We start from the raw sequence: 27,971 nt of genomic DNA on the forward strand, positions 1-27,971 counted from the left end.
ATGATTAGACGTAACAGAACCATCACTTTTTTTAAGCTTTTTAATTCTATTAATATTCCTCCTACCTTTAATCTGCTTATGAAAATATTTGGAATTTTTGTCGCCATATTTAAACCAGAAGAGTTTAGCCTGTTGCTTCTTCCGAATTTCTTCCGTTAGCAGTATTTTATTCCATTCCTCTTTAAGTCGTGCCGACCGAGACCCACCATACAAATCTCTATCGAGTTCAAGTTGTCGCACAATCAGATTCCTGCGTTTCCAGAATTCCCGATTTCTAGCTCGACCCCACCGATTAACGTCAAAAATAAGAGCATCACGTATGCTTATGAAGTTCAAATTAACTGACTCCTCCCAACCCCTCCGTACAACTAACTCCAACTCATCTTCAACTAACCATGAGTTATCCACCCTGAAAGGCCGAACAGAATTATGATACTCATTTGGCTGCAAATCAATCACCACTGCCATATGATCAGATACTGGAGTAATTTGTGTAGTCGCAATAGCATTCGGAAACAAAGTTGCCCAACGATCATTAGACATAGCCCTATCCAATTTTTCTTTTATACGATCACCATTAGGATTAGTACCTTCAAAAGTGTAAAAATAACCAGCTGATTCCAAATCAATTAAACCAGCATCATTAAGAGCCGATTTAAAACCATTCAAGAGAAAATTTGGTTTAGGTGGACCTCCCTGTTTTTCCAAGTCAGCAGCAATGTCATTAAAATCCCCTGTACAAAGCCAAGGTAAGGAACTATTGTTTGCCAGTGTTCGAATAAGATTCCAGGATGAACGACGACGATGCGCCTCTGGATACCCATAAAAGCCAGTAAAACGCCAACATAAATTGTCTTCCTTAATGCAGCAGTCAATAAAATTAGTGGAATATGAAGTTATCGTAAGAGCAACAGAAGATTTCCAAAGAACACATAAACCACCCCCCATACCAATCCGGTCAACACAAAAACAAATTATCAAAACCAATTAAAAGCTTCACCTCCTCCATTCTCTGTGCATGCATCCTTGTTTTAATTAAAAATAAAACATGTGGTCGGTAACTTAAAGATAAATCTTTAAGAGCATTAACTGTCCGAGGGTTACCAATTCCTCGGCAGTTCCAGCTGATGAGAATCATTGTTGTTGGCTGCCCTGCGGTTTTGCGAGATCAGCCGCTAATTTTGACGTTGAAGAATGAACTCCAGCGTTAGAACCTCCTGCAGAATCCTTAAGGTGAGAAACGGCAGCAGGGGTAGTCGTATTAGGGAAAAAATCATTTGTGGTCAATATTGATTTGATATGTGATTATTATAATTTTTAAATAATATATATTCACATTTTTAACTATTTAATAAGTATTTAATTTATAAAATTTTATAAGTTGAAATGTTCAATAGAAAATTTTTATAGGTTGAAATGTTCAATAGATACAATTTTATAAATTAAATTTAATGAGTTAAAATAAATTTTTTTTTGATTAAGTATACGAGTGAATTTATGTATTTGTCCATTTATGAATGGATAGATTGATTACGCATCGACAACAATGGCCAAACTAAGAAATTTTCAATTCTTTGAATTACATTAAAATTTGTAAGAATGGTCTGTACAGTGTTGGACATAGAACTATTCAACATTGTCGCTATAGCCCATAGTTGGCTCCTTTCAAATCAACCAAATTGGCCCATTGTGCATTTCCAAATTTCTTGGGTTGATCTTAGTACTTTCAAGCTCTATACCCATAAGATCCATATCTACCAATAATGATGTGTCTCGATCATAATGGGCATATGCTCAACCTCACTTTCTTCTTCTTCTTCTTCTTTTTTGTTTTTTTTTTTTTTTATATGTAAAATGACTATAATATTTTTAGTATGAAGATTTGATTGGAAATTTAATGAAATGGAATTAAACTGTTCTTTTTTTTATTGGGCGGTTCAATGGAATGAAATAATATTGCAGACTACAAAAGAGAGGACAGTCCTCCCATAAACTCACCAAATTAGTTAAAATACTTGTTAAAAGTACAATTAATAGCTAAAAATAAAGGTTATTGACTGCATTACCATTTAATTAATTTTTTAAATGTCATGAAAGTTAAGATATTTTCTAACAACCTCATAAACCCTATAAATTTTATTTGTTGTGTTTGTTTCCTATAGATTTATCAAAGAGCTATAGATTTATGCAAGATTGTAGGGTTTGAGTTGGAGAGAATGTGAGTGGTGAAAAATTAATTTAAACAAAGAAGAGTTGATGAGTATTTGTGTTGGTGGATATGGTTTCCATTAAGGAATTTTGAAATTTTCATTTCTTTCATTTCATTGCAAGGGTGATTAGGAAGGAAGTCTTTCCTTTCTCATATTTATTTTTGACAAGGATATTGAAATGAAATGTAATCTCAGTCATAAATAACTACAATTTCATTCATTAATAAGATACCAAGCTTAATGGATTCACAATGAAAGATATTTAATATTTCTTTTAGTGGGTGGATGAAAAGGGAGGAGAGGACTAGATTTTTTTTTTTTTTTTTTTTTAAGATTCAAAATCTCATTCTATTTTATCTCTTTCATGTCTTAAAAATTTTTTCACAAAAATTAAATATCGAATATATAAATTTAATTATGAACTTTGGTGAATTTTCAATTTCTAACCAGTATGCTAACATATAAATTTGACCATAAACTTTTGTCAATTTAATCGATTTGGATCAACTTATAATTATATATACTTTTTTCGCTGATGAAATTAATACCTAAAAGTATTTTCTTTTTTTCTAAAAAAAAAAAGCCAACTGAATAAAATTTAAATAGACTTGAGTCGGTTGATATATTTCATTTTAAAGTAGTCCAATCGAATTAGATATACGACGAGGCAGGTAAAATTAATATGGAGTACTTTAATATAGATTCACAAAATTGCCTGATAATGTAAAATGATTTTGAAGAAATCAGAACAATCTTGAATGGAAAAGAAATAATAATTATTTAAAAAGCAACTACAAGATTACTATTACCATACCATAATATTTTTTCTTTATTTAGTGAGATTGGATTGGCAAAAGTCTAAATTCTCCTGCAGCATTCAATAGCTGTATTGTTCCTATGTAAGAAAAATTATAAAAAAAATTATATAAATTGATTAATTATTTTATAATATGAAAATGAAATTAGGTAAAGTTGCAAAATTGAGTTATTATTGCTTATACAGCTTTGTTCCAACCTAACAAGAGAATCATTGACTTAGAAACTTAGACTTCGAGTAAAACTTGAATGCTCTAAGAATACTTTTTTTTTCCTTAAACCATAGACATTGTATTAATATGGAATAATAATAATAATTAATGGTAATAATTAAGACAATCTATATATCACTTGTCCTTTTTTTAAGACTTTGTAGTATGTTTAATTTCTATTTGTAATGATTTCAATAAGATCAATGGTTGATTTAATTCTATTTATAATATTTTAATTTTTAATTTTTTTATATTTTAACATCCAAAAAAAATTTTTGCAAGTGAGTGTTAGTATTATGAAAGAAGTTACAATCACTTGAAGTGATTATTTTGTTGTAATTTAAAATTAAAATAGATCATTTTGCTGAATTAATAATACCAAATATAAAAATTCATTCGATTGTCTCTGCTTTTAATTTTTTTTGATTCCAAGCAATATAAAAAGAGAGAAAAAGAAATAAAGTAAAGAAATTAATAAAACAATTCATTTTTATTTTCTGATGAGGGAGTTTTACTATAAGGACTTAATTGTATAAAAATTATTAATTTCAGTTATGTAATTACAAAATCAAAATTGAAAAATTAAAAACTTGAGACACAAAAATGCAATTAATCGTCACCAATTTTGACTAATGTAAAAATATTTTTTTAAAAAATAATTATAAACTCTACAATGAGATTATTATATATAGAATTGAATTCAATCAATTAAATATAATCAAACACGTTAACGCGGTCTGATTGGTCTTTTGTTGTTATCGAGTTTTAATACTTTTTATCATAAAATTATTATTATTAATCATGCCGTACAACACATAATTTTCCTTTAATCGGTTTCTATAAAATGAATAAAATCAAATATTATTTTCAAAAAAAATAAAATAAAATCAAATATTTTGTATGATAAGAAAAATAATATAAAATGAAATATGATGGGCGTGCGGATTTTTCAAGTCCCTCTCCCCCGTTTTGAAATCCTGTGGGTTTTCTATTTTACGGCCAAAAAAAGGCAGTACACAAAAGCAAAACCATGGGCAGTTTTCTGTCGAACGCAAAAACAAAAACTAGTTGCTCCCATCTCTGTATATTACTCTCTCTCTATCTCTTCTTTAACGCGCATTCTAATGGCACCACTCCCTATGCCATCTCTCTCTCACTCACTTTCTTTCTGTCTCCATTTTTAAAGCCTGAATAACCAGTAATTTTCTTTTTTAAAATTTTTATTTTCTCTGTATTGAAGGAGGAGTTAACTTTTTCAGGCCTCCTTGTTGATGGTACGTCTCGAGTTCAATCTTTCAGTTCTTGGCTTTGGGCAATCATCGTTTCTGGGTTTTGTTCTAAAATTCAGTTCATTTACTGGGTATGTTTCCTTCGAACTCGTCTGCTAAGCAGCAGCGACTTTTAGTATATATGTGCATTTAAAGTTCTGAACTTTACATAATCATATGCATTTGCTGAAGTGTGTCTTTTAGGGCGTTATTTATGCTCAATAATCTTGAACCCAATAGGAAGTTGAAGAAAGTAGTTGATGTCATTTTTTTGTTTTTTTGCTTTTTGTTGTTATTAGTAGAATAGAAAAGCTTTTGTTTTGATGGAACACAATGGTTTAGCTGGTGGGATATTTTCAGGGATGGGATCAGGAGTGCTAGGACTAGAAATGCCACTACACCAAGAACAAAATCCTCAAAACCCACATCACTTGCACCACCCACAAATTGTAGCCTATGCCCATCATGAATCAGATCATCACCCCCAAACACAACAATCTATGAAACATCCTTACCCTTATGCCTCTGCAAAACCAAAACCACAATCACCACCTAGTGATGAAGATGAGCATTTTATTGGAGATGATGTGACTAGTGATGGAAAAAGAAAGATGTCTCCTTGGCAAAGGATGAAATGGACTGATAGTATGGTTAGGCTTCTTATAATGGCAGTATTTTATATTGGTGATGAGGCTGGATCTGAAGTGAATGATCCCACGGGGAAAAAAAAGGCTGGTGGGTTATCACAAAAGAAAGGGAAATGGAAATCTGTTTCAAGAGCAATGATGGAAAAAGGATTTTATGTATCTCCTCAACAATGTGAGGATAAATTTAATGACTTGAATAAAAGGTATAAGAGGGTGAATGATATACTTGGGAAAGGAACTGCTTGTAAGGTTGTGGAGAATCAAAGTTTGCTTGAAACAATGGATTTGTCACCAAAAATGAAAGAAGAAGTGAAAAAATTGTTGAATTCTAAACACTTGTTTTTTAGAGAAATGTGTGCTTATCATAATAGTTGCGGTCATGGATCGAGTGGAGTTGCTTCTGGTACTACTAATCACTCACCAGAAGTTGCTACTGACCAATCTCATGCTCAACACCCACACGCATCTCATGTTCAGCAGCAAAGGTGTTCTCATTCATCTGAAAATGCCCAACTCGCAACCAATTCAAGGAGTGAGACTGAGGGGTCAAAAATGGGGAGAAGGGTAAGCAATGAAGAAGATGATGAAGAGGATGAGGAAGAGAGTGATGATGATGAAGATGATTATGGTGATGATGAGGATGAAGCAATTGAAGGCAATTCAAGAGGTCAAAATGGGCATGGACATGGACATGAAGATGAAGATGATCATGAAGAGAAACCTTCGCGAAAGAGGCAAAGAACTGGAATATTTGCTTTATCATCATCTTTGATGCAGCAATTGAGTAGTGAATTAGTTAGTGTTATTCAAGACGGAGCAAAAAGTCCATGGGAGAAGAAGCATTGGATGAAAGTAAGATTAATGGAATTAGAAGAGCAGCAAGTGAGCTATCAACGCCAAGCACTTGAACTTGAAAAGCAAAGGCTAAAGTGGGTGAAATTTAGTAGCAAGAAAGAAAGGGAAATGGAAAGAGCTAAATTAGAGAATGAAAGGAGGAGACTTGAAAGTGAAAGAATGGTACTTCTTGTTAGACAGAAAGAGCTTGAATTGCTTGATCTTCACCATCATCAGCAACAGCAACAACTTTCTTCAAACAAGAGAAGTGACCCATCTTCCATTACTGGCTGAATTGTAATATAATAAGTTAAATTAGATATTTTAATAGAAGAAAGACGGTTGTTTTGTTTTTTTTTAAGTTTAATACGTGAAAATAGTTGTTTTCCTTTTCTTCAATGGAGTAGTTAATATTTCTTTCTTCATTAGTCTTTCTTAACGATGAAAAAAGTCAACTCGTTTGCCAAGTGCAGTAATCTTCCTTCTTTGCCTGCAGTTACATCCAAATACGACTCTTAAACTTTTATGCAAGCACAAAGATGCAAAATACTTGCTAATTGGAACTCTGTTGTAATGCTTCAGGCCTGAAATTTGCAGTGATCATATTTGCATGATTATTAGCGATCTTCTATAGTTTCATCTATATCTATCAAAACATACAAGTAAAAAATACAGACCTACATCCAAATACGACTCTTAAACTTTTATGCAAGCACAAAGATGCAAAATACTTGCTAATTGGAACTCTGTTGTAATGCTTCAGGCCTGAAATTTGCAGTGATCATATTTGCATGATTATTAGCGATCTTCTATAGTTTCATCTATATCTATCAAAACATACAAGTAAAAAATACAGACCTATAAAGCTCACGCCTGGTGGGACTCGAACCCACAATCGTCTGATTAGAAGTCAGACGCCTTATCCATTAGGCCACAGGCGCTAACACTGTTGTGATCAATAAAGGTTCTACCAAATTTATGCCGCAATATTTATCTTTTAGTCCAACATTTAATTCTTGGCATGGCACCTATATGTAGTGTGTCGTAGCAAATACTTCTTCTAAACAAGTGGAAGAAGTATTCAGTAATCAGATACGTCCAAAACATGTTTTTTTTTTCTCCGAAGTTGTAGCCACAAAAACGCCACAAAATTACAAAAGTTTTCTCTCAATGGACAATTGCTTCAGACTAAAGTTCTCTACTACATCCTCTATCTTAATACTCATTCCGTTCCAAAAAACATAAACTTAATACTATGTTTCAAAAATATAAACTAATTTTTTTTTATATTTTAATTAATTTATAGAGTTTTTCAATAAATAATTAATATTTCAGTACACGTTTCAATTACTCTATATTACTCTATATTTATATTTGGCTAAATATTTAATAATTGACACAAATTTTATAAGATATAGATAATTCCCTCATACTTTTTTGTAGCTTATTTAATACTTAAATATAAAAATTATCACTGTAAAAATTATACCTAATTACAAATCAGATCAAGTTAAATCAAAAGATCTTGGTACCTTGTGCCAATCAAACCCTGAATTGAATGACAGTTCAATCAAGTTGCTTGATTACACCTGTTAAATTGAATATGACTTTCAAGGAAAAAAGAAAAAGATAAAACTAAGCGAGAGATGCTATGCTTGATGTCTTGATAAAGTAGTGATTCCTTTTAAATTATTAACTTAGAAAAAGCATCACAAATCCATTCACTGCTTCGCATAAACGCAATGCAATGCATTTCTAAAATAATTTACTCCCTCCCCTTAGTCCCAAAATAATAATAATAATTAATAATCCACATCAATTTTTAGAGAAGTCAAGAAGTCAAAAACTTTCCACTAAAGAATGGATTGGAGTATAAAGCCAAGAAGCAAACCAACTCAAAAACTTCTGGCTGAATGGAAAACATAGATCTGCCTGCCATGGCATTCATAATGGGCAAAAATTAATTGCCAGCGTACATTCTTAATACATTCCAAAACACAAGTCTGTCTAAAAAACCTGGAGAGAGATAGAAACCTCGCAGGTTACAGTAGAATCCACCTCCTACTGTCAGAAGTGTAGAAAACATGCCCCTATATGGCTTTAGAAGAGAATGATTTTAATCTTCAAGCTCAATAATTTTAACCACAGATGCATCTCCAACTTTCTGGCAAACAACTACCCTGTCATGAGACTTAATAACTCCTGAGGCCTTTCCATGATCAAGAGCAACCTTCAGGACAGATTCATTTGTTGCACTCGTAGATTCCGCCTGTAAGCCAATATTGGATACCATATTTCACAGTTATATTCAATAAATTCAACAAACATAAAAAAAAAGGGCTAGAAATTAGTTTGGGCACTGCATGTTCTCAAGGATCGAGAGATGCAGGGGTAAGATTATCGTGTACTTAAGAGGTAGTGAAGTTGATCCAGAAGACTGCAGAACTTAACAGCATAGTTTCACTAATTGAATTGATAATACTGAGTTATAATCATCAACTGGAAGAAGATGCCTCAAACTACTGAAGTTGGACCAAATGCTACCGCGATTTATTTTACCAAAAACAAATGGGCATTTAAATTGTGTAAATGTCAACATGATCGACACACAGCTTTTTTCTTCATGAATTATTATATATATATAAAAAAACTTACAGGATGTCGTGGATCAGCAAGCATAGGGAAGAGACCTCTGACAATGAGTGATTGCCTTGCCTGAAGATTAACATGTACATAAAAATTTCCATTAGCATTAACATACAGGCGTTGCATGAAGTAGAAGTGCCATAAATAGGAGATATTAATAGGAAATAGGTAGGCACGAAAAACTTCACAACATTAGAACTTTTGTTGAGGCATAAGAAAAGGATATAATATGAGCACAAAGATGCAAGATATCTATTTCAGAACTATTTCAAGCAAACATGCATATATCAATTTGCACAATATTATAAAACAATAATCCTTGTAAAGTCCTAAAGTAATGTTGCTAATTTCATAAAGAGAATGCAGTGAGCTTATCAATTTGCATGCATCATTAATCAATGAGCTTAAACAAATAAATGCGGTCAGTTCAGAAACCATAAGAAGCTTGAGTCAAGAGCATACTTCAAAGGCCCCACTGAAGCTCCATCTCAGTTGATTTGTCTTAAGCCGGGGGATGACAACAGACAGAACTGGCATTGTGGGCCTATATTTGGCAATCAATCTGTATATGTGTTAACAAGTTTAACAGAAATTAGTCCACATGAAAGTAGCAAAATAATTACAAAACTAGACGTGATGCCTGCTACATTCACTTGCACACAAAAAGATAAAGAGGAAAAACACTAACATACCTGGCAGCCCTTCCTGATGAAGTGAAGCAAATAATGACAGATGCCTTCACCTTAATAGCTGCTCGTACCTGGGCAAGAATTAATAATGCTCATAAGACAACTTGAAATATTGAATTGATTCAACAGAAAACTATTAAAGAAAAGTATTAAAAAGTAACAATACCGCAGAGGAAGCAATAGATTCCAAGTGGGTCATTGGTTCTCCAACATATTTGACCGTTTTCTTGAAATACAAGTCTTGATTAAAAACTTTTTCTGCCTACAAGAAATATGATTAAAGATTAAAAACTTAAGCGGAATATATAAAAATCCAATAAAAATTAAACATCAGTTGCTACTTCAAATTCTAAGTAATTTGAACTATTCAGGTTGATCATAGCCCAGTCATCAATTTCCTTTACTGTCCAAGAGAACCTGTAAGATAATGATATTATCTTTCTAACTAACAATATATATGAGGGAAAACCTATGCCTTTTGGTATTCACAGACCAATACCATACTTGGCAAACTGAAAAAACATGAGCATACTACCAACAAAATAATAGACAACAGACAAATAACAGCAGGAAAGGAATAAAATGCAGGGAAAATTTTTCAAGCCCAGCGTTCCTCCAAGTTTTTAAATAACAAAAAGTGTCAAGGAGGAGAAATGCCAATGTTCAATATAAAAAGTGATAGAGAGGCCCTGTTCCCACAACTTTAGGCTATGATCTCCAAAACCACCTTTGGGAACAACTTTTAAAGAATGAACAAGGCATTTTCTTTTCTAAACCAACTGTGAAAAGGTCAGCAGCATTCAAGATAAAGTTTACAGTGAAATTTAAGGAAGATGTAAAAAAAAAAAAAAATACCTCAGCACAAATTTTGCCAACAGTAGAAATGGTTTCAACAGGATATAGTCCCCGAAGAGTCTCAGCACCAAGAAGAATTGCATCACTTCCTGCCACAATTAGAAAATCAGATGAAAAATAAAGGGCAGATTTAGTGTGGTAAACTTTAGGAACTGCAAAGAAAAACTATATAGAACAGTAATGAAGTAGTGATCAACAAGAACATAATGAAACAAGCACATGAAAATAGATGTATTCCAGTAATTACACATTGCATGCAATCAAACCTCGAAAATACAATGCCAAGCAATTAGTATTAAAAGCAAAAACTGTTGCATAAATAATAGTGTACCATCCAACACAGCATTGGCAACATCAGTTGCTTCTGCACGAGTTGGTCTCAGGTTGTCAGTCATACTGTCCACAACTCGAGTAACCACTGCAGGCTTCCCAGCCATGTTACACTTGTAAAGGGCAGCTTTCTGGAATAAGAACACCTGCAAGTACCAAGAGTTTAGATACAGTATTCGAAGAGAGATTACAAAAACACTAGTAAAGTGAAATATCATAATCTTCCAAACTGTTAATTAATTGTATTATAGTTTGGTTCACTCCTTGCCCCCACTCAATTTAAAAAAACACACACATATAACCATGAAGCATATAATGTCAAAAAAGTCCGCATATTTTACATTTATAAGCAGAATCAAGAATATGCAGATCTACATCTCAATTAAAATATCATTATCTTGTGAAGCCACTAGATCAGGTGCATGACAAATTTATGCCAAAAACTGTTGCTTTCATTACAATATAAAAACTGACCTTCTCAGGTGGGAGATCTATGCCCAAATTCCCACGGGAAAGGATGATCCCATCAGCTTCTTGCAAGATCTCATCAAAATGGGTTAATCCCTGAAAATATATTTCATAAATCAGCACCAAAAAATGCACCATTCTCAGTAACAAGTCAATTTCAAAAGCACATAAGCTACGTGATGGAGCTAAACATTCAACTAACCTCCACATTTTCAATCTTAGCAAAAATTTGTGTCTGGCCAAGGTCACCAAGCTTAGAGAGGTACTCACGAGCCTGAAATTGCACAAGATAGAAGACTGTTATTGAGCTACAAAACCAATTTAATTAAATAACGGTTGAAGATCACAGATTATACAAGCGAGCATGTTCATGGACCGAACTTACCTCACGAACATCTTCTGCATGTCGGGTGTAAGAGAGTGAGAGAAAGTCAATTTTGTTTTGAACTCCCCAAGTACTTATAACCTGAAATTAAAAAGTCACGAGGAGCACAAAATGAAAAATCTTGGATTAAATCAATTGTTAAATGGAACATGTTTGGGGCAATATTGCAGGACTGACCTCCTTGTCTTTATCAGAAAGAGTAGGCATGCCAATGCGAATTTGAGAGGCATGTAGAGTGAACAATGACCCTGCCAAAGTGGCAGAGTTCTTTATTACGCAAACCACATCATCACCCTTCACCTCAGAAACCTGCCCATTACCAGTAAGAACTCCATAATCAAGCATTAGCCGAGTTTAATTGCCAAAAGTTCTAGTGTAAAAAGTAGTTTAATTTATGTGTGGCTGCACGTATAACTAGGTTCGTTTAAATTCACCTTTCACCAAGCCCAAAAAAGAGGTTCCATATCCAACATTAAAACCAAAAGAGCTTCATTTTTCTAATTAATATTTTAGGAAAACCATGCCCAGACACAAATCAAAATTCACCTTACACTAAGTCAAAGCATATCCAACATTAAACCCAAAAGAGCTTCATTTTTCAAACTAATATTTTAGGAAAACCATGCCCGGACAAAAATCAAAACTCACCTTACACTAAGTCAAAGCACTGCAATAAACAACTAAATGAAACAATTACTGATGAACTCAACAAGCTTCCCATCACTTCTCAAAAAAAAAAAAAAAAAAAAAAAAAAATTCTCATCCCCTTGCAAGTAAAGCATCATCAAGAAAGAAGAAGAAGAGAACATTAAAAACACTCCATATAACGACTCTAGTCCTCTAGATTTTTTTTTTATTACCTCCAGCCACACAGACGTAGTTTCACTTCCAGTAAATAGGTACTGACCAACAAAAATGGTGTCTCCTGGTTTCACTGCCTGCAAAGACCAAAAAACTGTTTAATCATCTTGGAATATTGCACTAACAATAATCGCTAAGTTGCGGATAATTCATAAAAATACAACTCCTTTGATTTAAGAAAACCTACAAGGCATAGACGTGGACATAGCATTTTCACAACACAACACAGAAACTCCGACATGATTGATGATGTGTATGTTGTTTGTCATGTACCAAGTTGGAGTAGTGCCAGACATTACACAGCATAAACATATGCCCAAAACTAGAGTATTGGTGCTTCATGGAAGAAAACTTAAACCATAAATTCTGTAAAAGCTCAAAATATGGCAATAAATTGCCGCAATTGCATGTTAAGGATATTCACTCAAGACTAAAATGAATTGTTTGTAGCTCAAAAACTAATGTTTAAAACACAACTTTAGCCCTCACTTAACTGTCTATTGTAATGTGATGTTTACACTTCAGATTTGTATTAATAATCAACTGAAGCTGCCCTCTGTGGTTACAAGGAAGAAGAAGCAGAAAATTAACAAGAAGGATAAGATAATGGCTGAATCAGCCCCCAGGCCTTTGCCCGTGCAGATTGCTCTGCACAAAATAACTGAATTGTACCAAGATGCCTTTCTCTCTCATCTTCATTCTTTAAATAGGCTGTTCATGAGGAATCTGCTTACGTGTCTATTTCTTGGTTCCCGATTCTGTATTTGGAATTCCCTTTGCTGCCTCAGCAGGTTTCCCTCTTCTAGAATATACTAGGAATGGTTTAGGATCAGGAGCCTTTCTATCACTATTGTAATGTGATGTTTACACTTCTGTTGTTGCATATGTTTTTGAACCTCAAAACATAGACTTGACAACTTCATACAATACAAGCATCCAACCCAAAAAAGAATGCACAGTTTGGCAAACATGAAAAAGAAGTAAAAAGCTTTCCAAAGAACCTTATACAAGAAGGGGATATAAGAATTTCAAAGACAATATATTATTTTTCCAAATAAGCACCTCAAAAAGTTGGCAAGTACTTCATAAACCACATTTGCAGACTTGCCTAAGTAGAAGACAACCTGAATTTCTAATAAAATCAAATATTTGAAGCATATTAGCAACTCAACACTAGGAATCGTCTAAACTTTAAGCACTATCACGCACATTTTCACTAAAGATCACCAAATTACAATAAACAAAAACAGAATTGCACGAATAGTTTTCCAACCAATGGTTAAATAGAAGGATTAGTTCATGGAAACTATGGAACCTTGGATAGCCCATCAAAATTGATAGGCAAAATTTCTGATGAGGCTTCCTGTTCTTGATTTGGTGTTAATACAACAACACCATCTGCCTGTAGTGAAATGGAGTTCTCACTTTTGTTAACAACCTGCAATTCAGGGCCCACTGTGTCCAGCATAACCTGAAGAAGACAAAATGGGTATTCATTCATTTAATGCCTGAACAAGACAAATGCAAATGTTCCCTCTACAGTGCCCAAACAAAAAAATAATAATAATAATAAATTAAGCATTCTGTTTGCAAAGAGAAGGGAAATGAAATAAATTATTAACTATAATATCTACACTGGGTTATGGTTAATTTTGGTAGGCAATGTCCAGTACTCTTTGTCAACAGTCTTCATTATCATTTTTCAAGTAAAATACCAAAAGAAGATAGACACACACATAATTATAAAAAACGTTCGAGCCAAAAATAATAATAAGAAGAAACATACAGCACAAAGCTTCTTAGTGGTTTTAACAGCGGCCTTCAAGTTTTCAAGTGTCTCCTGGTGATACTCTGGGTTACCCCATGAAAAATCGAACCGAGCCACTGCTCATCAAAACGCATATAAGTAAAAACCATTAATTACCTCATCTATCTTCATGACTAAAACCAAAACGAAATCAAAAAATTTTGAAGCTCACCAGACATTCCAGCCTTAAGGCAGCCAGAAATAATCTCAACGGATCGAGACTTAGGGCCTAAAGTTCCCACAATCTTCGTCATTGCAGGAAAGAAACTCTGCGAAATTACACAAAATACACCGAATCAAAACCAAAAATTCATTCAAAAACGCAAACGAGATTACAGATCTAAAATAAATGAATACAGATTGAAAAAAAAAAAGAAAAAAAATACTCACAGCTTTTGATGGCTCCAGAATTGAAGCCATCCTTATCGGCTCCTCGAGAAGCAAGTGACTCGAATGCATATTCTCCGATTATAATACAAAAATCGAAACGGAAGAATACCGGAAGAGAACTGAGATTCTGACGAAAAAAAAAACGCTTCGATTTAGTGCTCGGCGTAAATCGGCCGAACCGTTTGCTTTTTATGTTCAGATTTTGGAAATTGGAATATGCTCAACGTACGCTTCTCTATTTTTCATAAAGGGATGGTGAAGACCGAAACCTGGTTCCACTATAAGCAGGTTTTGCCTTTTTAATATTCAACCCTTCTAGATCTTCAAATTACAGCGCGTGTCAAACAATATCACGCCAGATTGGATTCGGCAACTATTTCGGGGGCCAACCATTGGTGAACTTCATAGACTGTCATGTGCCGCTTACGTACAGGAAAATTGTACCCTAACGCTGTCGCGGAGAAGGGGAAATGAGGAAATGTTATTTGCAGCGTCGAAAATATGCGCGTGAAGGCGGGAGAGGTGTCGATTGGAGGTTAGTGGGCGCGTGGAGGTAATGATGTTGGGAAAGAGAGTGGGAATGTAGGGTACAGTGTGTAGTTAGGAGAGTTACACGTGCTTAGTTGTTTAGGTGACATTTCAGTGAGCTTGGGCACGTTGGAATGCCAAAGTGGAAAGTGCGTTCCGCACAAGGAAAAAGAAGAAACTTCGTGCTTTTAAAAATTCCATGGGCCGTGTCGTTGGGTTTGCTTAGTTTAGTACGGCCGTTGGGAATACGGTTGGGGACCAATGGAAACAAATACCCGACTTTTGTGTTGCTGAGGAAGGTCAACTAATTAAAGGGCTAGGAACTAGGACGGCTTATTGGGCTCACTTGAGTCTGAATTAGGCCATTTAATTTAATTTTAATTGCAGAAATTAAATTAAAAGCCCAAATAAAAAAATTTTAATGTCATTTTCTGTCGGTTGATAAGAAAAAAATGACAATTTGCACGACTACCAAAACCAAATAATAACTACGTAAAAACATTTGTTATTATTGACATATTACACAATAATAAAAAGATCAAATCATTTCATATAGGGGTGGCCACGGTCCGAAATCGGCAGTTCTGGTTCCAAAAAAACTGAAACCGGAACTGAACTAAAAGGTTTCGATTCTGGTTCCAGTTTGGAACCGAACGGTTCCGGTTCCGGTTCCGGTACGGTGACAAAACCGACGGTTCCGATCGGTTTTCCGGCGAATCGCATAATTTTAAATTTTAAATTTTGAAAACGGTTTTCAAAATTTAATAAATTTGTGAAAGTTTTTTGTAAAAAAATACATCTAAAAAATTAAAAAATACTTCAATTAAATTTATTTTTTTAAAGACTTGAACATAATCATTTTTTAAAAAAAATTCTTCAACTGAATTTATTTTTTTTTTAAAGTTTGAACATAATTTAAAAAAAACACACACAAAACTGACAGTTTCTAACGACTAGAACCGCCGGTTCTAACCGGCCAGAGAACCGGCTGTTTCAATCCGGTTCCGACTGATTTTCTGGAACCGCCGGTTTCGGTTCCAGAAATCCGGAACCGAAACCAAACCGGAAATCTCCGGTTCCGGTTCCCAAAACCGTAATATGGCCACCCTTAATTTCATGCACTCCCAAAATAGGTGTTCATTTTTTTTTTAAACGCAAATGCTTATTTATCTATACTACCTATCTATACTTCTTTTAAATGCAATTTCAATTTTATTTTGATATTTCTCTTCATTTTTAACTCAATTTCACATTTTACAGCTATAGCATCCTTCATGCAATTAAGGATATAATCGCAAATGAAAAATATTTTTATCCATTTTCTAAGTATAGTATCTTATTGTTGAATAAATAAAAAAATACTAATAAAAATAAAATTATAAATATCCTTTGGATATTAAATTATATTTATATTTAGTTCCTCCCATATTTGTAGACTTGGAAATAAATATTTGAAAAGTAAAATTAAAATAATTAATAGATTATTTTATTATTAAATAAAAAATAATTTGGTTTTATTATGAATCAAAAAAATTACATAAATTATGATTTTTTATTCTTAACATGCATATAATATGAAAATAAAATATTTATTAAAATTTTAGTTACATATTTATTTCAAAAATTAAAACTTAATATGTGCAACATACTTTTTTTACAAAAATTAATATGCATCTTATTTGCATTATTGTTTAAATAACGAATTAACTCAAATATCACCACCATAAAAATGACGACAATAAATTCAAAAAAAGATTAATCGAAACTCAAGATCTATTACAAATAGATATATTCTCAAGATATGAGAATATATATCGAAAATATATTAAAATAAATATATATAAGAATATTTGCTCAAAATTTATCAAATAACACAAATCTTAGAATTATTAAAGGAAAAGACAAAAATAAAATTAAAATATAGAACTAGAGGGAGAGACTGGCCACTCGACTAAAAATAAGATAAAAGAGAAGCAAAAAGTATGAAGAATAGAGAAGAGAGGATTTTTTTTTTTTACACATAATTATATTTAATAATTAAAAATTATAAGTTTAATATGGTATACAAAACTATTCTTTATCATAAAATACATAGTTATTAAAGTTTATACTGTGAAATATAAATTGCAGATTGAAACGATACATGTATTTTTCAATAAATTTTTGCAAAAAATTTATGTAATTCAGGAGCGTTTAGATAGGACTTTATGTAATCAGATTGGCGGTTTGCTTTTCCTGAGGCGTCTGTTATGTCTTTGCCTCGTCTTGCTTCTGATCATTTTCCTTTGTTGTTGGCTACTAAAGGTTTTTCTCCTGTCCCTGTGTTTAAGCCTTTTCGGTTTGAAGCTGCTTGAGCTACTAGAGAAGATTTTCGAGTAGTGGTAGAGTCGACTTGGGCTCACCCACGTTCTTCTATATCTTCTGCTCTTTCTAATGTTCAGGAGTAGGCTTGTAGTTGGATAAGAAAGTGTTTGGTAATATCCATTATAATAAGCGGGTCCTTCTTCATCGTATTATGGGGGTTTAGGTAGCTTTGCATCGTCAGATCTCTACCTTCTTTCTTAATCTAGATAAGGATTTGCTATCTCAGTATAATTTGATTTTGCAGCAAGAGGAGGTTTTCTAGTTTCAGAAATCTCGCAGTTCTTGGCTTCGGGGTGGTGATCGGTGCACTAAATATTATCATGTTATTACTCGGGCTCGTTAGAAACAAAATAAGATCGAATATCTTAAAAATGATGCTGGTGATTGGATTTCGGATCCTCCTACTCTGAAGGGTTTGGCCTATGATTATTGTGCTTCTTTATTTTCTGCTGATTCTCAATTTTCTCCGTCTGTGTTCTCTGATATTGTTTTTCCTCATTTATCAGCCGATGCTGTGGCGGATATGATGAGGCGGTTTTTAGGGATGAGGTTTGGGCAGCAGTCTCTAGTATGGGTTCTTTTAAAGCTTCGGGGCCTTATGGATTCCAACCTTTATTTTTTAAGAAGTATTGGGATATTGTAGGTGATGAGGTGGTCTCCTTTATTAATCACACGTTTTCTACTGGTGTGATGGATCCCCATTTGACCAAAGGTTTTATTGTTCTCATTCCTAAGGTTGCTGCTCCAGAATTTATCTCTCAGTTTAGGTCGATCACTCTTTGTAATGTCTTATATAAGGTGGTTATGAAGGTTTTGGCTCTTCGATTGCGGCCCTTTATGAATGGGTTGATTTGTCCTTTTCACAATAGCTTTATTCCTGAACGTACTACGATTGATAATATTATTATCACTCAGGAGCTTCTTCATTCTTTCCGAAGATCTAAGTTTAAAATGGGTCATTTTGCTTTGAAAGTTAATTTGGAAAAAGCCTATGATAGAGTGAATTGGGATTTTCTGTGTTTTGTTCCGGTTTCTTTTGGCTTTCTGACTTATGGATTTCTTTGATTATGAGTGCTCTTGCCCAGTCTTCTTTGGCAATATTTTGGAATGGGAGTCCTTCTAGTTATTTTGTGCCTTCTCGGGGCCTGCATCAGGATGACCCTTTATCCCCGTATCTGTTTGTCCTTTGTATGGAGGGGCTATCTTTATTGATTCAGCGTTAGGTGGTTAGGAAAGAGTGGGTCTCGGCCCATGCTTCGAGGGTGGTCCTCCTATTAGTCATTTGCTATTTACCGATGACTTGATTATTTTCAAAAAAGCTTCTGTGCAGCAAGCTAAAGTAGTTCATGATGTTTTGATGGCCTTTTACGAAGGTAGTGGGCAGAAGGCTAATCTGACTAAATCTCACATTTTCTTCTCCATTTCGTCCTATGCGACATCGGCTCCAACAGTTACTGGGTGTGGTAGTTACCTCAAATTTAGGCAAGTATCTAGGGGTTCCTTTACTTCATGGATGGTCTTCTGTAGCTTGTATCAGGACATTTATTCAAAAGGTGGTCTTCTGTAGCTTGTATCAGGACATTTATTCAAAAGGTGGTCTTCATGGTGGCAGTAGTGGAGTTTGCCTTCTAATTTTTTTGGGGTGGATGATGTTGTGTTGTGGTTGCGTTTAAATTTATCATTGCACATGCCTAGTCCCTTTGGTATCTTCTGACATCATTGGTTTTTAGTTGCTATTTGGTGGGTTTGGAAAGTGAGCAATTTGTATGGTTTTCAAAATGAACTTATTGCTGCTTCTGCTTTAGATCGTTATGTTTTTAATGTAGCTTTGAATATTGTGAATTCTTCTACTCCTGCTGTTGCTTCGGCGAGAGTTAGTAGGCAGTTTTGTGTGGCTTGGTTAAGCCTTAGGAGGATTGGGTGAAGTTAAATTGTGATGGTAGTAGTCTTACTAATCCAAGGTTGACTAGTGGTGGTGGTGTGTTACGTGATTGTTGTGGTAGGTGGCTTGGAGACTATTCTTTTAATATTGGTTGCTTTACTATTTTAGTTGGTGAGTTGTCCTCTATTAGGATATGGCTCATTCTTGATTAGGATTATGGTTTCCGTAAAGTTGTTGTTGAGTCCGATTATTTGGAGGTTGTTAAGCTAGTGAACTCAGGGTTATCTATTGCTCATCCTTAGGCTGTTTTTATTTTGGATATTAAGACTTGATGACTTGTGATTAAGAATGTTCTATCCATCATGTATTTCGTGAAGCTAATTCTGCAGCTGATTATTTAGCTAAGTTAAGATATGGCATCCCTTTTTCTTTATTCATTTGGGAAGCTAGTCCTAATTCATTGTCTTTGATTTTTTGGGTTGATGCTACTAGTATTGACTTTTTTAGATAGATTTTTACTTTTTGTTCTGCTCTTCTTTTGCCAAAAGAAAAAAAAAACATTTTGCAAATGTATATTTCCATAAATTTTAAATTTATGGATGAATTGTTACACAAATTTTATGCGATATGAGTCGTAAACTTAAACGACTGAGTTAAAACGAGTTGGAAAAATCAAATTTGAACCCCATCCATTTTTTGAAAAGCTCATTTCGCACAGCTACAACCCAACCCAGCCCACCGAGTTACGCAGCGATGTACCCTCTTACCAAAACAAACGTGTCCGAAGAGACGACCCACGCTAACCAGGGTCCCACCCAGGTGCCACATCACTTTCTTCCCCCTATTACTTAACGGGTCCGTCACAGTCCGTCACGGCCCATCTCACCCCATCTTACGGTTGTCGCCTTCCGTTAAACCTGAACTTCTCCCTGACCAAAAACTTACCTCCCGTCTTACCTAACGTCGTCGTTCTACAACCGCTAACCACCCTAACTGTAACGTCCTTTCCATGGCTTCTTGTGACGACGATTTCTCTCTCCTCGGTGAGGATAACCACCACCAAACAAACCCTAACCACCACCACCCCCACCACCATCACATCCTCCACTCAACTTACGCACCTCACCGATTCCCAGCAAAATCAGCTCCTATCCACGCTCCACCTCAACCGATATTACCTTCTTCCGTCGCCGGATCCGGTAACGGTGCCAAGAATATCGGAGGTGGAATCGAAGAGGCAGAAGAACAAGTAGAAGAAGAAGAAGAACATAACGAGACTGATTCAGCTTTCCCTGAGGTGAATCCTTTTAGTGACAATTCAAATCCTTTCAATAATGAGACTAATTTGCGAACTGACAAGAGAAGAGAAGGAGAAGATCACCGCGATGGAGGTAACAGCAATCCGTACAGTTACAAAAAACCAAGGCCGTCCAGTAACGCAGGGAATTCTGGTGGAGAGTACAGGAAGGATCGAGAAGAGTGGAGCGATGCTGCGATTGAATGCTTGCTGGACGCTTATACGGACAAGTTTACACAGCTCAACAGAGGTAACCTACGAGGGAGGGACTGGGAGGAGGTGGCGGCGATAGTGAGTGAGCGGTGCCAGAAGCAGACCAAGACTGTGGAGCAGTGCAAGAACAAAGTGGATAATTTGAAGAAGAGGTATAAGTTGGAGAGACATAGAATGACCAATGGTGGTATCTCGGCTAGTCACTGGCCTTGGTTTAAGAAGATGGAGGAAATTGTTGGTAATTCGCTCCCTCTGAAGGTTGCTACTGATGAATATAAAGGCGGTGGTGCCTCTTCTGGGACTACAGTTAGGCAATCCAAGAGGTAGTTTCTTCAGTTTAAATTTTAGTCGATTCTTTACCTATATTATTACTGTTAATTAAGGTTTATTTGAAAATAAGCCCTGCAAACGCCTTCAATTATGAATTTTTTTTCTGTAATTTTTTTAATTGAGCACCAAAGTTCTGGCTGGACAATGGTTGAATTGATGGATGAGGTGAGAAAATGCATTAGCTTGTAAGCAAGCAACTCATTTTGTTGCAAGCTTAGTGTTTTTAATGAAATTTAGTTATTCAGTTTAGGGTGCCTTTGATTTGCTCAAATTAGTTGCAGTTTTGGCAATAGTTCTGCCGATTTATTTGGTCAATGTGGTAATGAAAAGGGGCTACTTAGTTTGGTAGTGAAGAGGGTTAATGGATGATGAGATGTGGAATTCTGGAAAATGATTTAGTTAAAAACACTGACCTTTATCACACAGTATTGGTATTGATTGCTGCAACTATTAAGTCTCCTGGAATGAGTAAAACAAACATCCCTAGCAAGAGAATGCTTTGAAGATTGTCTGTAGTACCTGAAAATTTTAAGGAGGCGCCAGGTATTCAATTAGCTGCCTATCAAATGAGTTCTACTGTCATGACACATACATGCTTTTATAGTTTAGCAAGAATGTTAATATTCATGTATTCGAAACTGTAGAAGCTAAGAACTTTACTTAGGCATGTTCATTGGTGCAATGGCGCTGCTTTATTCCTACAATCCATTCTTTTTATGTTTTTTTGGCAGATATGCAACAGTAGCAGCAACAGGAAGTCCTGTAGGTCAGACAAATAACATAAAGTCCAAATCCACGTGTAACACCAGATGGCGGAGAGTAGTCTTGAAAATCAGTGGTGTTGCTCTTGCCGGAACTGGTCCTAACAATATTGACCCAAAGGTTAGTTGTGGAACCATTATATTTATAGAAATTTTATACTGAGTCCCCCTTCTTCAATAAAGTAGCGTAGTAAAGAGTTGGTTTCATCTTCCTGCTTTCTTCCTTCTTTAACTGAATCTAAAGTCAATATTCTTCATTGTTAGGTGATGATGCTGATTGCAAGAGAAGTTGCAATTGCTTCCCGTCTTGGCATAGAGGTATCCATGTCGAAATGGTTGCCCATTGCATTTGTTTTTTGCCATCTATCTGAATTTGACAAGTAACATGCAGCCTCCTATGTGATTTTCCAGATTGCAATTGTTGTTGGAGGACGTAATTTCTTTTGTGGAGACACATGGGTGACTGCAACAGGTTCAGATAGACGTACTGCATATCAAATAAGGTAATCTGTTTATTGCTACTTTGTCTTTTATAGTTCATCTAGGAAGTTTGATGGGGTTTATGTGAGGGGCCGCTGGGAAGAGGGGGAGTAAAGAGTGGAAGAATATTCCCATGTTCTCTTGTTTGTGGAGGTGAAAATGGAAGGAAGAGGAAAATGGGGGAGGAATTTTTTCCTTGGATCCGTTTTTACTCCAGTTTGGGCTGAAAACCATTGCATTTGCTAATTTTTGTCCTTGTGATAGATTCTTTCATTGAAAAAGTAAAGGACGTTGTAGTCATTTGATAAAAAAAAAAGAATTCTTTGCATTCTCTCTCCTATTCTTCCTCTTCCCCTCTCAAACAGGAGGAAAAATTCACATAGCTAGAGTGTGTAATGAACTTAGGCCTCTCTCTCTCTCTCTCTCTCTCTCTTGTAAACCTTGTTAGTGCTGCAGACTTAGATATGTTTTCTGTATTTGTTTTCTCTGGAGACATTTTAACATAATCTTATGTGATATTACTATTACTCATTTCCATGGACTTGTTAACATTTTATCTCATATGCATTTACTGTCGATTTGTTGCTTGAACCAGAGTACACTTTATAACGATGCAGGAAAGTTGTGCATTCTCTTGTTGTTTTTATGTCTGCTATGATTGATTTGCATTTACTATGCTGATTCTAAATTCTTATACATGAATCAAATATGTTTTAACCAAGTTTCAGGTTTTACAATCAATGTGCCAAAGGTTCAAATTATGAATTCTCAGAAATGAATAATATTTAGCTGATGTTTAGATTTTATTTTATTTAATTAATTCCCAAAATCTCAATCTCTGGCTTTCTTTTGAGCAGATGTTATTTGTTGATACTATATGCAGCAATTAATTCTAGTAGAAAGGAAAGTGCGTATGATTTTGTCAAGAGCAGCAACTACAATGAGTCAAAAGTAGTTTGTTTTTCTCTGGAAACATTGATCAGATGAGGACATATAGTTACTGTTGGAAGCTTATTGTACAACACAGTTGATAGTGATTCTCATCATATGAAAATTTTGCCTTTCCTCATTCATTTATTAGTCTTGATTTATTTTTTTCCATTGCTTAATGATGATCATGTTGCCACCAGCTAGATGCATTTATGCTTCACCAACTTGTGGTTATTGCCTAGGAATGCATTACTGATTCTCAAATTTTGCTGTTTGTCCTGATCTAAATATCAACTTTGTAACCTGTATCAGTATGATGGCAAGTGTGATGAATTCTATATTGCTCCAGTCAGCATTAGAGAAGGCAGGTGTTCAAACACGTGTGCAGACTTCATTTGCAATGCAGGAGGTTGCTGAATCATACAGTAGGCAACGGGCTATTCGACATCTTGAGAAAGGCAGAGTTGTGATATTTGGTGGCCTTGGTGCTGGCACCGGAAATCCATACTTTTCAACGGACACTGCTGCAGCTCTTCAAGCTTTAGAAAGTAATCTTTCAACTTTCAACCTCATTCACTTTTCTTGCATAATGTTCTTATGACTGCAGCACTGGCCAAAAATTACACACAGGCATACATGATTCCTCATATATTCATCATTGGGAAAATTTTGAATTTCACTAGCACTTCTTTCTTGTTCAGTTCATGCTGAGGCAGTCCTGAAAGGTACTAACGTTGATGGGGTCTATGATTGCCATTCCCGAGATAATAATGTTACTTTTGAGCATATTTGCTTTAGGGACTTAGTCTCCAGAGGTGCCACATCGATGGACATGATGGCACTGACCTTTTGTGAAGAGAATAGCATTCCTGGTTGGTATATTTTATTGCGTCTTTTCCTGTTATTATCATATCTATTTTATGTTGTTAGCATTTCATAATATGGTTGCATTTCAAAATAAAGGGATTAGGTTTCTTGCACTTTTTTCATTATCTGCTGGCAAAATTTTGTGGTTAGATGACTCTTTATAGCAATGTCGCAGTATTGGTGCTGTATTGAGTTATAATTCCATTTTGTACAGTTGTGGTCTTCAACCTTCTTGAGCCTGGAAACATCTCAAAAGCTTTATGCGGAGAGCAAGTTGGCACGCTGATTGATCAAACTGGATCCATTAACTAATACTATCTACTAACTCATGGAAGCCTTACCAGGTATTATATTTCAAAATACCTATCTAATTCATGCTGCGTTGACTCTTCCTTGGAGGAATGATTCTTAGGCACCTAAATCCTGTTGCTGAGATACTCTTTCTAATGACTAAGCTGGCATTTGCTCAAGTATGATTGAGAAGGCAGCGCACAAGTTCTTAGTTGCCAAATGCTGCCAATTATTTGAACTTCCATTGATGAAGTTGCATTCTGTTGTTGCCAAATTCATGTATTTTGAAAACTGTAAATTGTATCGACTCATTCAAAGTGTTGGATGGTGAGGAATGAACAGTAGTGGATTGCATGTTTAATGCATTGTGGAGTTGAGAGTCGTTACCCTCTGTAAGATAAACTTGTAGCACCAGCACCATGTAATTGGAGATCCATATAGCTTTCCAAGTTCATGTTTTCCCTCAAAGCTACGCACAATGACTGTTAACTAATATCTTTAATTTTTGTGATTCATCAGATCACTGTGAATAACAACAAAATTATTTTGCTTGGACTTTGTTCGAGTTTTCACCTTACAAAACATGTTTATTTTCCCAATAACGGTTTTGTTTTCCTTTTTATTATCCATGGCAAAGATTTGAACCTTGCTCATCTGGGTCGATGGTCAACCCTCGACTTTGCCCATAAATCGGCCATTGCCACGAAAGAATTGGTTTCATGTAAAGGTATTCGGCATAGCAGTGACCTGTTATATTCGTCTCCGGACATCTGGGTTGTGTTGGGTCCAAACAAGAGAAGAAATCTTAGAATTTGCAGGTTGGTTTGGGAGAACATATTGCAATACTTGGAAGTGTAAGTAGTTAAAATTTCTTGAGTCTACTGTATTTTCCAGTTCCAGTTTTGTTTCTCTATAACCTTTTTCTGGGTTTGTTTTACTCGAGTCCCATTTAGATGTTGCAGAAAAATAGAAACCAACTCCTTTATATCGATTTCAAGCCAATGTACTGGATATCATATGCAACTGTGCAAGAAAAGCTGCTAAAATACTACATAAAACTTTCTCTGAAAGAACTAAAATAACTAGTTCAAAATGCAAAACTACAATACACTTGATGAAAATGCTAGAAAGATCTAAACTTGTTGACAGGTGAAGGAGATTATCAAATCTTCACACCTGCAACGAGAGAAAGGCCTTAATGCTTAAAAAAATCTTATAAAGAAACTCAATACATCTTTTTGGAACAGGAGGTAGCAGTACTGAGATAATGCATAAATGAAGAAGATGAGGATACAACCACCAAATCCTCACAGGCAAGCTCTATATAGACAATGAAACTTCAATACCCAGCTAAACCATCTTCGGTGGTGGCAAGCGAAGGTGAAAGCGAATTACGAGATTCATCGTATTCTTCTCCCAGAGGTGACTGCTCAACCCTAATATCCTCAATCATCTTCACCACTTGTGTCATTGTAGGCCTCTTTTCAGGCAATGGAACTACACAGGCTAACCCTACGTGAAGCATTGACACAAGTTCTTCTTCAATGTTTTTATACCTCAGGAGTTCTTGATCGAACACTTCTGCTGTCCATTCTTCTTTAACAACTGATCTAACCCACTTAGGAAGATCCACTGCCTGCTCTTCCTCCATTCTTGGACACGTTGGAGAAGGGTACTGTGATGGAGCTCTTCCGGTAAGAACTTCTAATAACAAGACACCGAAACTGTACACATCTGCCTTTTGTGAAAGTCTTTTAATTTCTGCCTGCTCTGGTGCTTTGTATCCTCCCATTCTAGCTATTGCATGAACTGGGTTCAAAAGAAGTGACAACCCAAAATCAGAAATGCAAGCTACACCATTCTTGTCAAGAAGCACATTGCATGATTTCACATTTCCATGAGGGATTTTTGCTGCACTGTATTCCTCATGGACCTTAGCCAACCCTCTCGCAGCTCCTAGAACCAAGCTGATTCTTGTAGTCCAATCTAGGGGAATTCTCCCTGGACCCCTATTCCCTAATCAAACAAACAATAATTAAGAACATCAATCTAGAACTTAATTAGCAGAAAAGAAGAATCATTAAACATTGTAATTACCATGAAGAAGTGAATGTAGACTTCCATTAGGAAGATAATCATAAACAAGAAGCTTCTCTTCTTTAGCATAGTAATAAGCTCTGAATCTCACAATATTTGGATGTTTAACCTTTCCAATAACATCCATATATTGCTCAAACTCTTTTCTTGCACAAGGGTTTGCGTCTTTTAACCTCTTAACAGCTACTGTACATCCATCGTCAAGCACAGCCTTATATACAGTCCCTAAGCTTCCTTTCCCAAGCATCTCTGCCGAAGCTCGCAGCAAGTCTTCTAGCTCAAATTGTTGTCTCCTATCAAAGAATACAAGTCTACTTCTATCAGTAGCATTTGTCCCATCACTATCAGCACCTCCATTTACATACACTCTCTTTTCACTTCCATAACTGCTTCCACTCTTTCTTCTCTTTCCACTGTCACTGCCCACTTTAGAGGTTCCGTTTCTGTCTCTACCGCAATAATATGCAACCAGAAATGACATCACCACCAAAATTGCTACACAATTGGCTATCACTATGGCCACTATAGCGCCAGGAGTTAGCCCTTTATGTGATTCAGATTTGGTTTTAGTGAGAAGTGGCGTTTGAGGCATTGAGCTTGGATTAGACGGCACCGTTTGAGCTGTCGTGTCAGCCGGTATATCTCCTGTGAAGGAACACGCCGGTAATGGACTTGATCCGCATATCCCTTCGTTGCCGGAAAAGCTCCGGTCATTAAATTTCTTCAATAGATTATCTGGTAACCGTCCGTACAGTTCGTTATTCGATAAGTTCAATTCTTTTAAATAAGGAAGTGACTTAGAGAGATCAGGGATTTTGCCGGAGAGTTCATTGTTTTGCAACCGGAGTGTCAGTAGCTTGGTTAAGTTCGTTAAACCACTGGGAATTTTGCCTCGAATGTTGTTGTCCGATAGGTCTAAGCGGAGAAGCCGCTTGAGAGTGGAAATTTCTGGTGGGATCTCACCGGAGATGTCATTGCCAGCGAGGTAAAGAAGCTTGAGATTGGTACAGTTTGTGAGAGGTAAAACGGTACCGTTGAGACGGTTATCATGGAGGTCAAGGACGCGAAGCTGATCAAGAAGAGAAAGGGAAGTAATAGGTCCACGTAGCGAAAAAGAAGGAAGAGAAAGAGAAACAACACGACCGCCGGCGGAGCACTTAACGCCAACCCAAGAAACAGAACCACAGGCATTCCCGCCGGTCCAGTTGGAGAGGAGGTTACCATGAGTATCGGTTTGAAGGCGGAAGAGAGTGAGTGCATTTGTGTCATTTGATAGAGCAACAGAAATAGAAAGAGAAAGAAATAGAGAGAGTATAGCAGAGAAGAAGAGGGGAGAAAAGTTTCCCTTCATTGTTGTTGTTGTTAGGCGGGAAGAGAAAGAGCAAAGAGAGTGTTTTAAAAATATAGAAAGAAGAGAGTTTTTGGATTCTTTGAATTCTTCTATTTTGTCTCTCCTTCTTCCATTTCTAAAGGGATAGAGAAAATACTACAAAAGTTTAAATATAAAGAGAGG

The 27,971-nt window shown here is 35.6% G+C and overlaps 4 protein-coding genes and 1 non-coding gene across 5 annotated transcripts; 2 read left to right on the top strand and 3 right to left on the bottom strand.

Annotated features, from left to right (window-relative positions):
* The first annotated feature begins 4,278 nt into the window (after positions 1-4,278).
* On the top strand, positions 4,279-6,412 carry LOC105642340 (sequence-specific DNA binding transcription factor). The gene has a single exon (XM_012227151.4). It carries the CDS (start codon positions 4,830-4,832, stop codon positions 6,279-6,281), a length of 1,452 nt encoding a protein of 483 aa, XP_012082541.1. The 5' UTR covers positions 4,279-4,829; the 3' UTR covers positions 6,282-6,412.
* A 443-nt stretch (positions 6,413-6,855) lies between these two features.
* Positions 6,856-6,928, bottom strand: TRNAR-UCU (transfer RNA arginine (anticodon UCU)). Its single transcript has one exon. It is a non-coding gene; the product is annotated as a tRNA-Arg (tRNA).
* A 969-nt stretch (positions 6,929-7,897) lies between these two features.
* LOC105642341 (pyruvate kinase 1, cytosolic) lies at positions 7,898-14,661 on the bottom strand. The gene is made up of 16 exons (XM_012227152.3): positions 14,419-14,661; positions 14,201-14,297; positions 14,008-14,105; positions 13,537-13,692; positions 12,221-12,298; positions 11,538-11,669; positions 11,361-11,441; positions 11,178-11,249; positions 10,982-11,071; positions 10,509-10,653; positions 10,178-10,266; positions 9,489-9,584; positions 9,326-9,393; positions 9,096-9,195; positions 8,643-8,702; positions 7,898-8,256 (listed from the first exon to the last, which is right to left on the bottom strand). The coding sequence occupies exons 1-16, from the start codon at positions 14,485-14,487 to the stop codon at positions 8,104-8,106; spliced, it is 1,584 nt and encodes a 527-aa protein (XP_012082542.1). The 5' UTR covers positions 14,488-14,661; the 3' UTR covers positions 7,898-8,103.
* A 5,273-nt stretch (positions 14,662-19,934) lies between these two features.
* Positions 19,935-24,916, top strand: LOC149498007 (aspartate/glutamate/uridylate kinase family protein). The gene is made up of 7 exons (XM_089717748.1): positions 19,935-21,025; positions 21,764-21,914; positions 22,058-22,111; positions 22,205-22,296; positions 23,516-23,751; positions 23,905-24,075; positions 24,285-24,916. The coding sequence occupies exons 1-7, from the start codon at positions 20,202-20,204 to the stop codon at positions 24,380-24,382; spliced, it is 1,626 nt and encodes a 541-aa protein (XP_089573874.1). The 5' UTR covers positions 19,935-20,201; the 3' UTR covers positions 24,383-24,916.
* Positions 24,917-25,420: 504 nt separating this feature from the next.
* On the bottom strand, positions 25,421-27,945 carry LOC105642343 (Leucine-rich repeat protein kinase family protein). The gene is made up of 2 exons (XM_012227154.4): positions 26,459-27,945; positions 25,421-26,377 (listed from the first exon to the last, which is right to left on the bottom strand). The coding sequence occupies exons 1-2, from the start codon at positions 27,807-27,809 to the stop codon at positions 25,701-25,703; spliced, it is 2,028 nt and encodes a 675-aa protein (XP_012082544.1). The 5' UTR covers positions 27,810-27,945; the 3' UTR covers positions 25,421-25,700.
* Positions 27,946-27,971: the final 26 nt, after the last annotated feature.

The sequence above is a fragment of the Jatropha curcas genome, chromosome 2 (genome assembly GCF_041381405.1).
Source record: "Jatropha curcas cultivar XTBG-Jc1 chromosome 2, XTBG_Jcur_1.0, whole genome shotgun sequence".
NCBI classification, from domain to species: Eukaryota; Viridiplantae; Streptophyta; class Magnoliopsida; order Malpighiales; family Euphorbiaceae; genus Jatropha; species Jatropha curcas.